Raw genomic sequence first — 14,979 nt, forward strand, 5'->3', positions numbered from 1 at the left:
AAGTGATGATTTCTACTTCTGGATAACGTGATCAATGACTACCATCAAGTACCCTCCAGTTGGTAGCGGTCCGCAGAAGTCCATCGATACTTCCGTCCATGGTGCAGCAGGTAGTGGTGAAGGTTGTAGAGCTGTTGGTCTTGAAGTATCCACTGCAACTTGGCAAGGGACACAGGTATCTTGCATGTCCTTTGTTTGACGATCAGTGCCAGGAAACCACACCTTTTCTCGTAGCAGCTGTTTGGTCCTAACAAGACCTTGGTGTCCTTGATGTGCAAGCTTCAGAGCACGTTGCTGGAGAACAGCTGGAATGACGATACGAGTACCTCGCAGCATGGTGTCGCGTTGTTGCATAACACTTAATTCGGTCTGGATGCTTTAAGTGCTTTGAATGCATCTCGGTCAATTCCTGAGGGTGGGATGCGTGGAAACTTTTTCTTAGTCAATGCATCCGCTGTTGCTAGCAGAGTTGGGTCCTCTAGGGTTGCAGTACGGATTTCATCAAGAGTGAGAGCCTTAGGGACTGCATCACAGGTTACAGAGTGTACATATTCCTCGGCAACTTGCTGATGCTTGGTGATGGTGAAACTGTTGGCAGGATGTCGACTGATGTAATCAGCGGGATTGCCTGCACCCGGCTTGTATTTCACCGTAAAGTTGTATGGTTGCAGACGAAGAGCCCATCTCTCAATGCGAGCTGGTGGTTTGGACTTTGGATTATTGAAGATGGTCTCCAATGGCTTGTGGTCAGTAACTATTGTGGTGAAGGGTGCACCAAGCAGATACACATTAAAGTGTTCACAGCCCCATACAAGAGCAAGAGCTTCCTTCTCTGTCTGACTGTATCGTTGCTCAACATCTGTGAGAGAACGGCAATTACTTCTCTGGAGTCTGGTTGACCAAGGTTTGTGTTGGGCTAAAACAGCACCTAAACCAACAGGACTAGCATCCACCGTTAACTCAGTGTTCATTGATGGATCAAAGTACGCAGCAGTCGCATTCTCTACTAATGCATCTTTCACAGCATCAAATGCATTTTGCTTGATATCACTCCAGTACTATGATGCATTTTTCTTCAGGAGCTCACGTAGAGGCTTCGTAATGGTAGCAAAATCTGGAATGAAGCGAGAACAGTAGTTTACCATTCCCAGAAAACTATGTACTTCAGTGGATGTTGAAGGAGGTGCAGCATTCTTGATATCTGCAACTTTCTTAAGGATCTGGAGACAGACCTTTGTCACTAAGTACATGTCCAAAGAACATAATTTTATGTTGATTGATCTCACACTTTACTCGGCTTAGCGTCAAATTCTTTTCTCGTAAGCGTTGCAATGTTGCACGAAGAGCTTTGTCATGTTCAGCTTGGGTTCGGCCATAAACAATGATGTCATCAGACATGTTGTCAGCATTAGGTATATCTTGCAATACCTGGCTGATGATATGCTGAAATAGCTCAGCATCACTGTTAATACCAAAACTCAGGCGCTTGTACCTGTACAGACCTCGATGTGTCGTATACGTTGTGATGAAGCGACTCTCATCATCAAGTTCAAGCTGATGATAGCCCTTGTTTAAATCTAACTTGCTGAATACAGTTGCACCATTCAAGCGGTAGATCATATCATCTACAGTGGGTGTAGGATGGCGTTCACGCATTATTGCCTTGTTGGGAACACGCATGTCCACACAAATGCGTATCTCATCTGGATTCTTCGGCTTTGGTGGAGTGACAATTGGGCTTACCCATGGTGTTGGGCCTGTTACTGGTTCAATGATATCTAGTTCCATCAGCCTATCCAGTTCGGCATCGACTTTCTTGCGAGTATGGAATGGCTGTCGGCAATGTGGTTGGGCTACTGGAATTACATCTTAGTTGATATGCAGATGTACTTTGCTATCAGTATAACAACCTATGGATTCAAATCGATCAGAAAATTCAGCAACAATAGCATCAACATTGTTTGCAGATTCTACTGCTACAGCATTAGAAAGCTGAAGTAGCCCCAATTTGGTTGAAGTCTTGTAACTGAGTAGAGACTCCTTTGCATTCCTAACAACATGGAATGTAGTAATGAGAATTGCACTCTTTGACTTAATCTCTGCATTGAAAGTTCCAATCACTGGCAAGGCTAACTTTGAAGCATAGGCAGTGGCTTTGCCATTTTTGTTCTCAAGCTTTGGGAACTGTTTTTTAAATTTCTCATAGTGGCACTCAGCAATGGTGTCAATGTTTGATCCGGTGTCAATGAGAACCTTGAGACAAATGCCAGCAATGTATACACATGTCTCTGGGTTGTTTGGAAGATCATTCCATTCTGTGATTGCTTGTACTCCATAAGTATAGTCACATTCACTGTCATCTGAGACTGGTTGTAATGACATGTTGTCTTGTACATTATTAACATTCTGGATATGAGGTGCAATATTGCGTTTACCACCTCGACCCCTATGACCTGATCCTCGTACAGTACTCTTGTTTACTGACTGTGGTTTCTTTAGTGCGGAACGACACATAGCACCAAAATGACCCTACTTTTCCACACTCATAGCACTTCTTACCTTGAACAGGACAAACATTACCTTGGTGTGGGTAGTCTCCTCCACAATTGTAACATTTATTGTTGACACCCTCTGATGTGGGTCGTTGTGACTGCTTGAGTCTTGTTCCATGACTCCAGTTGTGATGTGGTTCTTGGCTCAATTGCTGTTATGTTTACCATGATATCTTCTATGATCACGGTGTCCTCCCTGAACCTTACGTACCTCACAATGGTTGTACTCTTCAAGTTACTTGTGTTGTCCCGTCTTGAGTACTGTTCAGTACTCGCTTCCCCCTTCAGAGCAGGAGTGATTGCTGAAATAGAGGGAATACAGAGAACATATACGGCACGCATAGATGCAATAAAGCACCTAAATTATTGGGATCGTCTCAAAGCCCTCCAAATGTACTCACTAGAAAGAAGACGAGAGAGATATCAAATAATATACACTTGGAAGATACTGGAGGGCCAAGTACCAAATCTACACAGTAAAATAACAACGTACTGGAGTAAACGATATGGAAGAAAATGTAGAATAGAACCAGTGAAGAGCAGAGGTGCCATAGGCACAATCAGAGAACACTGTATAAACATCAGAGGTCCGCGGTTGTTCAACGTCCTCCCAGCAAGCATAAGAAATATTGCCGGAACAACCGTGGACATTTTCAAGAGGAAACTAGATTTATTCCTCCAAGGAGTGCCGGACCAACCGGGCTGTGGTGGGTATGTGGGCCTGCGGGCCGCTCCAAGCAACAGCCTGGTGGACCAAACTCTCACAAGTCAAGCCTGGCCTCGGGCCGGGCTTGGGGAGTAGAAGAACTCCCAGAACCCCATCAACCAGGTATCAACCAGGTACCTCATCACTATTAGTAACAGTGGCAGAACCGTTGTTGGCACTGCACTCCATGACACGAGCATCACGTGCAGCATCTTCTATTCGACGAGCAATATCCAGTATCTTAGTAAGAGAACTTTCATCATCAACAAGTTCTAGAGCTCTTCGACGGAGACGTGTAGATGTACATATTTCAATTATTTGCTGTTTGATTTCTTTGTCAACATCATCAAACTTACAATGGGTTGCCAAACCCTGTAAACATGTGTGGTATTGATCTACAGTTTCATTAGAGAGTTTCTTGGCTCTCCTGAAATGCATAATTTCCATAGCAGTGTTTTGTCTAGGTTTGAAATATTCAGTAAATTTGGCTTTGGCAGTGTCATAATCTTTGGCACCACCAGTGTCTTTCAGTGTGTCAAAGATGTCACAAACACAATCACCTGCATAATGAAGTAGAAAGGCACGCTTTCTTTTAGCACTTTTGATGTCTGAAACTATCAACAAATTTTTAAACCTTTTAAGCCATCTGGTCTACCTCTGTGACAAGTTTGTCTGGTCACAGTCAGGATTAAATGCAGGAAAATGAGGTATATTTGCCATTTTTACTGTATAAATGTAGACTTATCACTTAAATGTTCCTCAGAATACTAAACACTTATTGCACTGTATATGTTAAGAATTCACTGTAATTACTTTAATTTTGCAAAGCACACAAGCATTTTCATGCAAAAGTTCACAACAGTGCACAATATAGCAGCAACTGACCTCTTACCTAGCCTTGTGTACATGTGTTGTTGTTCCTACTCACAGCTGCACAGCGGTTGGCACAGCAGTTGTTGATTGATGAGCTTTCAGCACTGTCAACACAGCAGACAGTTCACAGCATAATGAATTGTGTAGCACAGAGTGTCGTTTCATATACAAAACATCGGGTTTTGTACACAACATCGGCAGATATCGCAGATTCCTCTAGTACACAGCTTCAATCAGGACATAGCTTGGGTAGCACACAGCATTCGTTAGCACAGAGCATTGGTTAGCACACAGCATTGGGTAGCACACAGCATTGGATAGCACACAGCATTGGTATGGTGCTCACAGACAGCACGACTTCTCCTCTGGGGCGAGGCAGCATGCTTCTTCCTTGTGTTTTGAGCTGAACAAATAAATGCGTTCACAGTTCATCCTCGTCGCCAGTGTGGTGTTGTGTGTTGCTGAGGAAGTCTTGGTTGTAGGGTTGATATAAAGCCATTGCTTGGTTACTGACTTTAATACTTATAAAAGATACATGACTAGCAGGTTCCAAGCTTGGCGGACGTCCTGTATGCTCTCTATTGTTTATCTACTGCTGGCGTATGAAACGCAGCGCATACAAACGTATGGTGCCGTTTGCTATGAACATGACAAAGAATTATCCTTAATTACAGTGTATGCTGCACCAGCCTTGCCATTAACAGGATTAGATGACCCATCAGTGTAGATTTGATCTAGTTAATCTCCGGCTTCTTTATACAATTTTTATAAAAGTCCAATCATGTTGTACTTTTTCATTGTCATCTCTTTGATGATGATCTTGCATGAGTCATCCTCCCAGGGAGGTAACCTCTCTCCAGGCAGGAGCTCACGGACTTGCTCAAGCAGGTGAAGTTCTTCGAGGTAGCAGACTGATCTGTGATGCCATTTTTTGCTTCTCCTGTTTCCCCCTGAAAGTAGCACAGAACTCAGTTTTTTCTTAGCAATATCATTGTAATGGGGATCTCTGGCTATGCTAATTGCAAGCTTAGCATTCAGCTCCTTAATTCTGTTTTTAACACTGGGGAGGGACAACTCCTCTCGTAGATTAGATGTTTTGGCAGTTCTTGGAACTCCAAGAATGATTGCCATGGTTTCATTCTGAATGCTTTTGAGCCTTTTCATATCGCTTTGGGAGTAGGTGCACAAAACTGGTGCGGCATAGTCTATGACGGAGCGCACATAGGCTGTGTACATCATTTTAAGCACAGCAATAGAGGCTCCAAATCCATTCCAGGTCATAGCTTTCAGTGCCCTGAGTCGACTTTCGCATGTTCCTATGAGTTGGTTGAGCTGCTCTTTCTTCCCCTTGTTAGAGCCGACAGTGACGCCAAGGTACCGATAGTGGTCAACCCATTCAAGTGTTACACCATTAATTTGTAGTTCTTCATTTTCTCTCCTCTAGTGATGAGAGTATGCTGTTGTCTTGTTTGTGGAGAGAGTGAAACCGAGCTCAATACATATCCTTCCAAGGAGTTCAATGGACTTTTTAATTTTCCCAATGTGGGAGCTTGTATTAGAACATCATCTGCATATCCCACTTGTTGTGTTCCTTCCGGAAAATCAATATTTGCAATGGCGTTCATAAGTACATTGAATAGTATGGGGCTTAAGACTCACAATATATATTGTGACGTAAAAGTGAAGGAATAACAGTGGCTATTCTGGCTGGTGTAATGCCAATCACATTAAATAAAAAAAAGTAAAACAAAGTAAATAAAACTGCTTGTGAGCTCTTTAAGGTGTGAGAGTTGTGGGTGAAGTCTAAAGAATGAAAAACTTTAAATATTTAATATTACAAAAATGACTTCAACAAGAAATAAAACAATTCCCATATTCTACTTGGCGTTACCACAATACAAAATACAAAAGAAATATAAACAAACATGTGACATTCACGTTAATGGCAAAGAAAGGTGCCAAACACGATATACAACAGCTGTATGCATCTACTGGTTCCTGGGAAGGCGACAGATGTTACGGCCATGAAAGCACGAAGGGTATTCTGAGGTCTGGCCGTTGTTGTTATAGATTCAGCTACTCGGAACAAGTTAAAAGTAGCACGGGCTATGGTGAGCCCGTAATTTACCTGGCTCAGGAGCAGGGCAAGTAGCACAGGCTATGGTGAGCCCGTAATGGACTTACCTGGCACAGGAACGGTGCTGTGAGGTCTGGCCGATTGATGATTGATGAAGATTAAGCCACCCAAAAGGTGGTACGGACATGAATAGCCCATAAATGGTGGCCCTTTTGAGCCATTACCAGTATCAATAGATGATACTGGAGATCTGTGGAGCTACAACTGCACCCTGCGTGACGCCGAGGTCTGGCCAGTTTCACGTTTTAGATTCAGCTACTCAGAACAAAAGTTCCAAGTAGCACGGTCTATGGTGAGCCCGTAGTGGACTTACCTGGCACAGGAGAGGTGCTGTGAGCTCTGGCCGATGGTGTGCTTTTTATATATTCGGCCAGGCCTAGTGTTGATGGCGCTGATGTGCAGGTAACTATCGCCGGCAGTCTTAAACAAGCGGTTCAGCTGGTCGACCAGCGAGTGGAGTTGGCCTCCAGACAGCAGGTGTCTCGGGTACTTGAGGCTGGAGGGGGGGGGGGTGAGGTGGTGTCTTGTCTAGACACGGGCTTCTAATTACGTATTATTGTTGTTGATTTCGTATACTTGAGTACGCAGATACGTTGTTGAATAGGCGGTAAAGGAATAGGCAGGATCTCCTTGCCTAAGCAGGAGACAATCGTAACAATATATATTTTTACATTACAAGCCACAAATGTAGCAAGAAATATTGCTAACGTAAATCATTTATTATACAGTGCAAACTGCTGCTATTATACCTTGTCAGCAGCACCCATTATACAACACCACCCATTAACACCATTAGATTGTCAAGTCAAGAGGACGCGTCAAGTCAGGACGTGGCTTCCATCATTCAGTCACCTTGTAGTTTACACACACACACACACACACACACACACACACACACACACACACACACACACACACACACACACACACACACACACACACACACACACACACACTCAGACTCTCACACACTCACACATATTATACAATAGATAATAAATTCATTTAATAAAAAGGAACAGGGTTTATACAATATAAACAGCGGACATGCTCTTCAGTCTTGAATACATTAATGAACTCAGCCAGTTTGTATGGCATTAATTAGGGCTTGGTGGAGCGGCTGGTCCCAAATATGCCACACACACGGGCTGGCGGGGCTAGACGGGGCTAAAGTGGCTGGTGGGGCTAGACGGGGCTAAAGTGGCTGGTGGAACTAGACGGGGGCTGGTGGGGCTAGACGGGGCTGGTGGAGCTAGACGGGGCTGGTGGAGCTAGACGGGGCTGGTGGGGCCAGACGGGGGCTGGTGGGGCTAGACGGGGGCTGGTGGGGCTAGACGGGGGCTGGTGGGGCTAGACGGGGGCTGATGGGGCCAGACGGGGGCTGGTGGGACCAGACGGGGGCTGGTGGGGCTAGACGGGGCTGGTGGAGCTAGACGGGGGCTGGTGGGGCCAGACGGGGGCTGGTGGGGCCAGACGGGGGCTGGTGGGGCATGACGGGGTTGGTGGGGTTAGATGGGGGCTGGTGGGGCTAGACGGGGCTGGTGGGGCTAGACGGGGGCTGGTGGGGCTAAAGTGGCTGGTGGAGCCAGACGGGGGCTGGTGGGGCCAGACGGGGGCTGGTGGGGCTAGACGGGGGGCTGGTGGGGCCAAACGGGGGCTGGTGGGGCTAGACGGGGCTGGTGGGGTTAGACGGGGCTGGTGGAGCTAGACGGGGCTGGTGGGGCCAGACGGGGGCTGGTGGGGCTAGACGGGGGCTGGTGGGGCTAGACGGGGGCTGGTGGGGCTAGACGGGGGCTGGTGGGGGCAGACGGGGGCTGGTGGGGCCAGACGGGGGCTGGTGGGGCTAGACGGGGCTGGTGGAGCTAGACGGGGCTGGTGGGGCCAGACGGGGGCTGGCGGGGCTAGACGGGGGCTGGTGGGGCTAGACGAGGGCTGGTGGGGCCAGACGGGGGCTGGTGGGGCTAGACGGGGCTGGTGGAGCTAGACGGGGGCTGGTGGGGCCAGACGGGGCTGGTGGGGCTAGACGGGGCTGGTGGGGCTAGACGGGGGCTGGTGGGGCCAGATGGGGGCTGGTGGGGCTAGACGGGGGCTTGTGGGGCTAAAGTGGCTGGTGGAGCCAGACGGGGGCTGGTGGGGCCAGACGGGGGCTGGTGGGGCCAGACGGGGGCCGGTGGGGCCAGACGGGGGCTGGTGGGGCTAGACGGGGCTGGTGGGGCTAGACGGGGGGCTGGTGGGGCCAAACGGGGGCTGGTGGGGCTAGACGGGGCTGGTGGGGTTAGATGGGGGCTGGTGGGGCTAGACGGGGCTGGTGGGGCTAAACGGGGCTGGTGGGGCTAGACGGGGGCTGGTGGGGCTAGACGGGGCTGGTGGGGCCAGACGGGGCTGGTGGGGCTAGATGGGGCAGGACAGGGCTGGTAAGGCTAGACAGGGGCTGGTGGGGCTAGACGGGGGTTGGTGGGGCTGGTGGGGGCTAGATGGGGCTGGTGGGGCTAGACGGGGCTAGTGGGGCAAGACGGGGGCTGGTGGGGCTAGACGGGGGCTAGATGGGGCAGGTGGGGCTAGACAGGGCTGGTAAGGCTAGACAGGGTCTGGTGGGGCTAGACGGCAGCCGGGGGGGGCTGGTGGGGGATAGATGGGGCTGGTGGGGCTAGATGGGGATGGTGGGGGCTAGATGGGACTAGTGGGGCAAGACGGGGCTGGTGGGGCTAGACGGGGCTGGTGGGGCTAGACGGGGGCTGGTGGGGCTAGACGGGGACTGGTGGGGCTAGACGGAGACTGGTGGGGCTAGACGGGGCTGGTGGGGCTAGACGGGGCTGATGGGGCTAGACGGGGCTGGTGGGGCCAGACGGGGCTGGTGGGGGCTAGATGGGGGCTGGTGAGGCTAGACGGGGTTGGTGGGGCCAGACGGGGTTGATTGTGGGGCTGGTGGTGGGGCTGGTTGTGGGGCTGGTTGTGGGGCTGGTGGTGGGGCTGGTGGTGGGGCTGATATATGGTGGAGCTGGTGGTGGGGATGGTGGTGGGGCTGGTGGTGGGCTGATGATGGGCTGATGATGGGGCTGGCGGTGGGGTGATGGTGGGGTTGATGATGGGGCTGGTGATGGGGCTGATGGTAGGGCTGGTGGTGGGGCTGATGGTGAGGCTGATGGTGGGGTTGATGGTGGGGCTGGTGGTGGGGCTAATGGGGCTGATTATGGGGTTGGTGGTGGGGCTGATGGTGGGATTGGTGGAGGGGCTGGTGGTGGAGCTGTCGGTGGGGCTGATGGTGGGGCTGGTGGTGGAGCTGGTGGTGGGGCTGGTGGTGGGGCTGATGGTGGGGCTGGTGGTGGAGCTGGCGGTGGGGCTGATGGTGGTTCTTGTGGTGGGGCTAGTGGTGGAGCAGATGGTGGTTCTTGTGGTGGGGCTGGTGGTGGGGCTTATGGTGTTGCTGGTTGGGTTGGTGGTGGGGCTGGTGTTGGGGCTGATCGTGGGGCTGGTGATGGGGCTCATGATGGAGCTGATGGTGGGGCTGGTGGTGGGGCTGATGCTGGGGCTGATGGTGGAGGGCCAGGTAAGGAAGAGTCACCCATATGCTCGCCATTTTCATTCATATATGCAGGAGAGCAGGAGGGAGGAGGAGGAGGAGGGGTGACTGGCTTACACAAACAGTGTTGTTTGTGAGTTGGCAGAGTTTGTTGTTTTGTTTGTTATTCCCGTTTTGTTCACATGTACTCACTTATTTCTGTCTGCAGGAGCTGGTTCTAGCTCTTGGGGCCCGCTTTTCTATCCGCTGATTGTCTTAATGGCTTCCTTTTAGAGCTCTTCTAAACGTCATCTTGTTTGACCGACGTTTCGGTCCAAAACTATAGTTTGGCTCCTCAGTTTTCAACCCATCACAGCAATTCATCGATTCCTGATGAGTGATGACGAGGATGAATATCAGCGGTATTGATGTCGTTGTGTGTGTGTTTTGCAGTTGCTTGCTGCAGTTTTTAATTGCATACTTCTAAATGTCTCCATAGTGTTTAATGTTGCTTATTGCATCATGTCTTGCAAAAAATACATATACTGTAGAGTATATATGCAATATTTAGACTTGTTACAACCCAAAAAAACGATCATTTTGTACCGATGTTTTTTTTTAGAAGACTGGAGCAGGCAACCATCAACCTAACCCAACTTACCCCAATTAAAGTTTGGTACTGTACACATTCATGTCCAATACAGGAATGTGTTACATATGGAGTAAATAAAAACTTAAGTTAGGGTGTGAAATTGCATATAATATGCCCAGGTTAGGTTAGGTTAGGTTAGGTTAGGTTAGGTTAGGTTGTTACATAAATCTTGTTTAAATACCCTCTAGCATACCAATAGTACACAACATGGAATTTTTTCGAGAGGGGGGGGGGGAGGCGACTGTCCGAAAAATATACTTTGCCCCCCCCCCTCCCCTCTAACACTCCCCAACCCGTTCTCGCAAATTTAATAAGTCAATATTGACTTATTAAATATGTGCATAGGTGACATACTTAACATAATAGATACCCTTAAAAAGATTCATAGAAAACACCGACCTTACCTAACCTTGTTAGTATCTTAAGATAAGCATCTTATTGCTTCGTAATTACAATTATTACCTAACCTATAATAGGTATAGGTTAAGTAATAATTGTAATTACGAAGCAATAAGATGCTTATCTTAAGATACTAACAAGGTTAGGTAAGGTCGGTGTTTTCTATGAATCTTTTTAGGGGTTTCTATTATGTTTAGTATATCACCTATGCACGTAGTTAATAAGTCAATATTGACTTATTAAATTTGCGAGAACGGGTTGCACTCCCATATAGGTACTATAAGGCCGGGTTTTGTATGCCAGAGGCGCGACATTACTATGTCATCAGTCATCTTCCCCCCTCTCTGCTATTGCAGCCCAATCGCTCCCGTCCCTGTATAGCAGTCTGCGTCCGCTGGTTCCGATGTCTGTATTCTGCGTGTCGTCTCATCTTGAGTAACGCGCCTCCGTATTCTTCAAGATTCATTTCTTTCGTGTATAACCTCGTTATATTCCCCCTGGGGGCTATATTACCTATATCCCCCTGGGGGCTATATTACCTATATCCCCCTGGGGGCTATATTACCTATATCCCCCTGGGGGCTATATTACCTATATCCCCCTGGGGGTTATATTACCTATATCCCCCTGGGGGCTATATTACCTATATCCCCCTGGGGGCTATATTACCTATATACCCCTGGGGGCTATATTACCTATATCCCCCTGGGGGCTATATTACCTATATCCCCCTGGGGGCTATTACATATATTCTCCCCTGGGGACTATTACCTATATACCCCCTAGGGACTATTACCTATATTCCCCTGGGGACAATATTACCTATATCACCCTGGGGGCTATTACCTATATTTCCCTGGGGGAATATTACCTATATCCCCCCTAGGGACTATAACCTATATTCCCCCCTGGGGACTATTCCCCGCATGACGATCTCTTGCTTGGCTCCCCCCCCCCCCACCCCCGAGTTCCTAGTCACATCGGAAAGCTTATCGTGACGGGATGAACAACCCAGCGGGTTTTCTTCCAATTGGGGAGTGTTGTACATGCTGCTATGGCGGTGTGTCCACTCACAAGATGAGTGGCGCTGCCCAATACTGTCACTATGGCGGTGTGTCCACTCACAGGATGAGTGGCGCTGCCTAATACTGTCACTATGGCGGTGTGTCCACTCACAGGATGAGTGGCGCTGCCTAATACTGTCACTATGGCGGTGTGTCCACTCACAGGATGAGTGGCGCTGCCTAATACTGTCACTATGGCGGTGTGTCCACTCACAGGATGAGTGACGCTGCCCAATACTGCCACTATGGCAGTGTGTCCACTCACAGCATGAGTGACGCTGCCCAATACTGTCACTATGGCGGTGTGTCCACTCACAGGATGAGTGACGCTGCCCAATACTGTCACTATGGCGGTGTGTCCACTCACAGGATGAGTGGCGCTGCCCAATACTGTCACTATGGCGGTGTGTCCACTCACAGGATGAGTGGCGCTGCCCAATACTGTCACTATGGCGGTGTGTCCACTCACAGGATGAGTGACGCTGCCCAATACTGCCACTATGGCGATGGGTCCACTCACAGGATGAGTGACGCTGCCCAATACTGTCACTATGGCGGTGTGTCCACTCACAGGATGAGTGACGCTGCCCAATACTGTCACTATGGCGATGGGTCCACTCACAGGATGAGTGACGCTGCCCAATACTGTCACTATGGCGATGGGTCCACTCACAGGATGAGTGACGCTGCCCAATACTGTCACTATGGCGGTGTGTCCACTCACAGGATGAGTGACGCTGCCCAATACTGTCACTATGGCGATGGGTCCACTCACAGGATGAGTGACGCTGCCCAATACTGTCACTATGGCGATGGGTCCACTCACAGGATGAGTGACGCTGCCCAATACTGTCACTATGGCGATAGGTCCACTCACAAGATGAGTGGCGCTGCCCAATACTGTCACTATGGCGATGGGTCCACTCACAAGATGAGTGGCGCTGCCCAATACTGTCACTATGGCGGTGTGTCCACTCACAGGATGAGTGACGCTGCCCAATAAACTCGTCCCTCGGGGCAAAATTTACAAATTTAACTTATCGTTGCTCCTTCTTCCTGACGTTTGGTAGTGGTATTTTGTCGGGTTTTAATTTCCATTGTTTAATCGAGGTTTTAGAATACTTTAATACAAGAATATAATACTTTATATTCTTGTATTATATTCTATTTATACAAGAATACAAGAATACTTTAATACTGGGACAAGGATCTGGGATAAGGTAGTGGCAGTCAAGTCACTATGTGGGGACATTCTATCTGCTTGTGATAGGTTCCCGGTAGGTTGTGAGCGGTTACCGGTAGGTTGTGAACGGTTACCGGTAGGTTGTGAACGGTTACTGGTAGGTTGTGAACGGTAACCGGTTGTGAACGGTTACCGGTAGGTTGTGAACGGTTACCGGTTGTGAACGGTTACCCGTAGGTTGTGAGCGGTTACCGGTAGGTTGTGAACGGTTACCGGTAGGTTGTGAACGGTTACCGGTAGGTTGTGAACGGTTACCGGTTGTGAGCGGTTACCGGTAGGTCGTGAGCGGTTACCGGTAGGTCGTGAACGGTTACCGTGTAACGGGGGGGGGGGTGAGGGAGGGTTGGCAGTTGTCAGGGAGAGTTTGGAGAGGGGCGGAGGGAGAGGAGAGAGAATACGGTGATGAGTGGAGGTAAAGGTAGAAGTAGAAAAGTAGATAGTAGAAACAGAAGAGTAGATAGTAGAAGTGCTTCCACCATCCATTCTGGTCAGTACATACAAGACAAGGAATGGAACTTGTCTGTATCAAAATATATTATTATCATGTTTCAACTGGAATCATGCTCCAGGCAAGATTCTTGTATTCAAACACTCTATACTATACAAAATCTATACAAAAAGTGTACTCTATACTGTATCCAAAAACCCAGATCTAGGAACAATTAAAATAAGATTACAAGTTAAGTGAATCAAGTATATATTTCTCAATAATTCACCAAGTATATGTATCATGATAGATATCCTAATTCAAGCAAATCAACTGAAGGTTCACTATTAATATACATAGTGAATCATTACCCAAGAATTCGAGATCATTACCACTGTCTGCCCCTGATAGTCACACAACATTAGTAAACACGACTAAGTCACCTTCACGTTCACTCACCGAGGACTGAGTCGAAGTTGAATAGGGAGTGCGGGGGGGGGGGGGATGGGTCTGCAGTTGTCAAGCAGCGTCACCACCCCCCCCCCCCCCCGTCCGGCCGACAGCCTATCTCGGCGGCTGTCTGCTACCCTGCTCTGCTGGCTGTTCTCCTATTGTTTATCCTCTCGAATCTACAGCTCTCTGAGTGTATATTGGGAAACCTAGTAGCTAACTCCGCCCACAAGTAGATAGCCCCAGGCGCTCTACCAAGCCACACCTTAAACGTCGGCATGGTTTGACGGACCTACCCGGCTATCAGGCTTCAATTATCAGATTAGCAGAAGCAAGGTGAAATTCGCATGAGCTGACCTCAGGTCAACTTGAGGTCATTAACGCTTAGAGGTGTGAGTTTCAGGCTGATTATTGGCGCCTCTCAAATCCTTGTCTGTGACTCATGAACGGTAACCAGTAGGTTGTGAACGGTTCCCTGTAGGTTGTGAACGGTTACCGGTAGGTTGTGAACGGTTACCGGTAGGTTGTGAACGGTTACCGGTAGGTTGTGAACGGTTACTGGTAAATTGTGAGCAATAATGCTCTGTAACTGATGTCTAGTAATTGATGACTTGTTGCCCCAAAGCTGAGAACTGCGAGCCTCCTCCACCACTCAACTGGCTGAGAAAGTGGCCTAAATTGTTGTTGGTTGTTCCAAATGAACCGAAGCTGATGGATGTCCACTCGTTAGTCGCCACGGGCCGCAAGGAGGTCGATAATTGTCTTATTTTTTGTTTTTTTGGTTGGGGGGAGGACACTGAAAGAAAGATAAGGTATGTCTAATTGTTAGCGTGTAGTTGACAGGAGGCACTTGATTGTACAGTAGGAACGCTGATTGGCTCGTTCATCGCCATGCACCTATAATTATGGCGTGATGGACTAGGGGGCCCTCAATTGTCTTGCTGAGAGCCTGGGCTCTTTCGTCTAGATTTAGACTA

At 48.7% G+C, this 14,979-nt stretch overlaps 1 protein-coding gene across 1 annotated transcript in view; it reads right to left on the reverse strand.

Moving 5' to 3' along the window:
• Positions 1 to 359: 359 nt before the first annotated feature.
• LOC138366358 (autotransporter adhesin BpaC-like) overlaps positions 360 to 14,979 on the reverse strand; it is a 43,994-nt gene continuing 29,374 nt past the window's right edge. Inside the window, exons 3-5 of the mRNA XM_069327393.1 lie at positions 1,233 to 1,443; positions 674 to 859; positions 360 to 523 (exon numbers count right to left, since the gene is read on the reverse strand). Coding sequence (XP_069183494.1) covers positions 360 to 523; positions 674 to 859; positions 1,233 to 1,443 — 561 coding nt within the window. The remainder of the gene's footprint in view (positions 524 to 673; positions 860 to 1,232; positions 1,444 to 14,979) is intronic.

This window comes from Procambarus clarkii, chromosome 19 (genome assembly GCF_040958095.1).
Source record: "Procambarus clarkii isolate CNS0578487 chromosome 19, FALCON_Pclarkii_2.0, whole genome shotgun sequence".
In the NCBI taxonomy this organism is placed as follows: domain Eukaryota; kingdom Metazoa; phylum Arthropoda; class Malacostraca; order Decapoda; family Cambaridae; genus Procambarus; species Procambarus clarkii.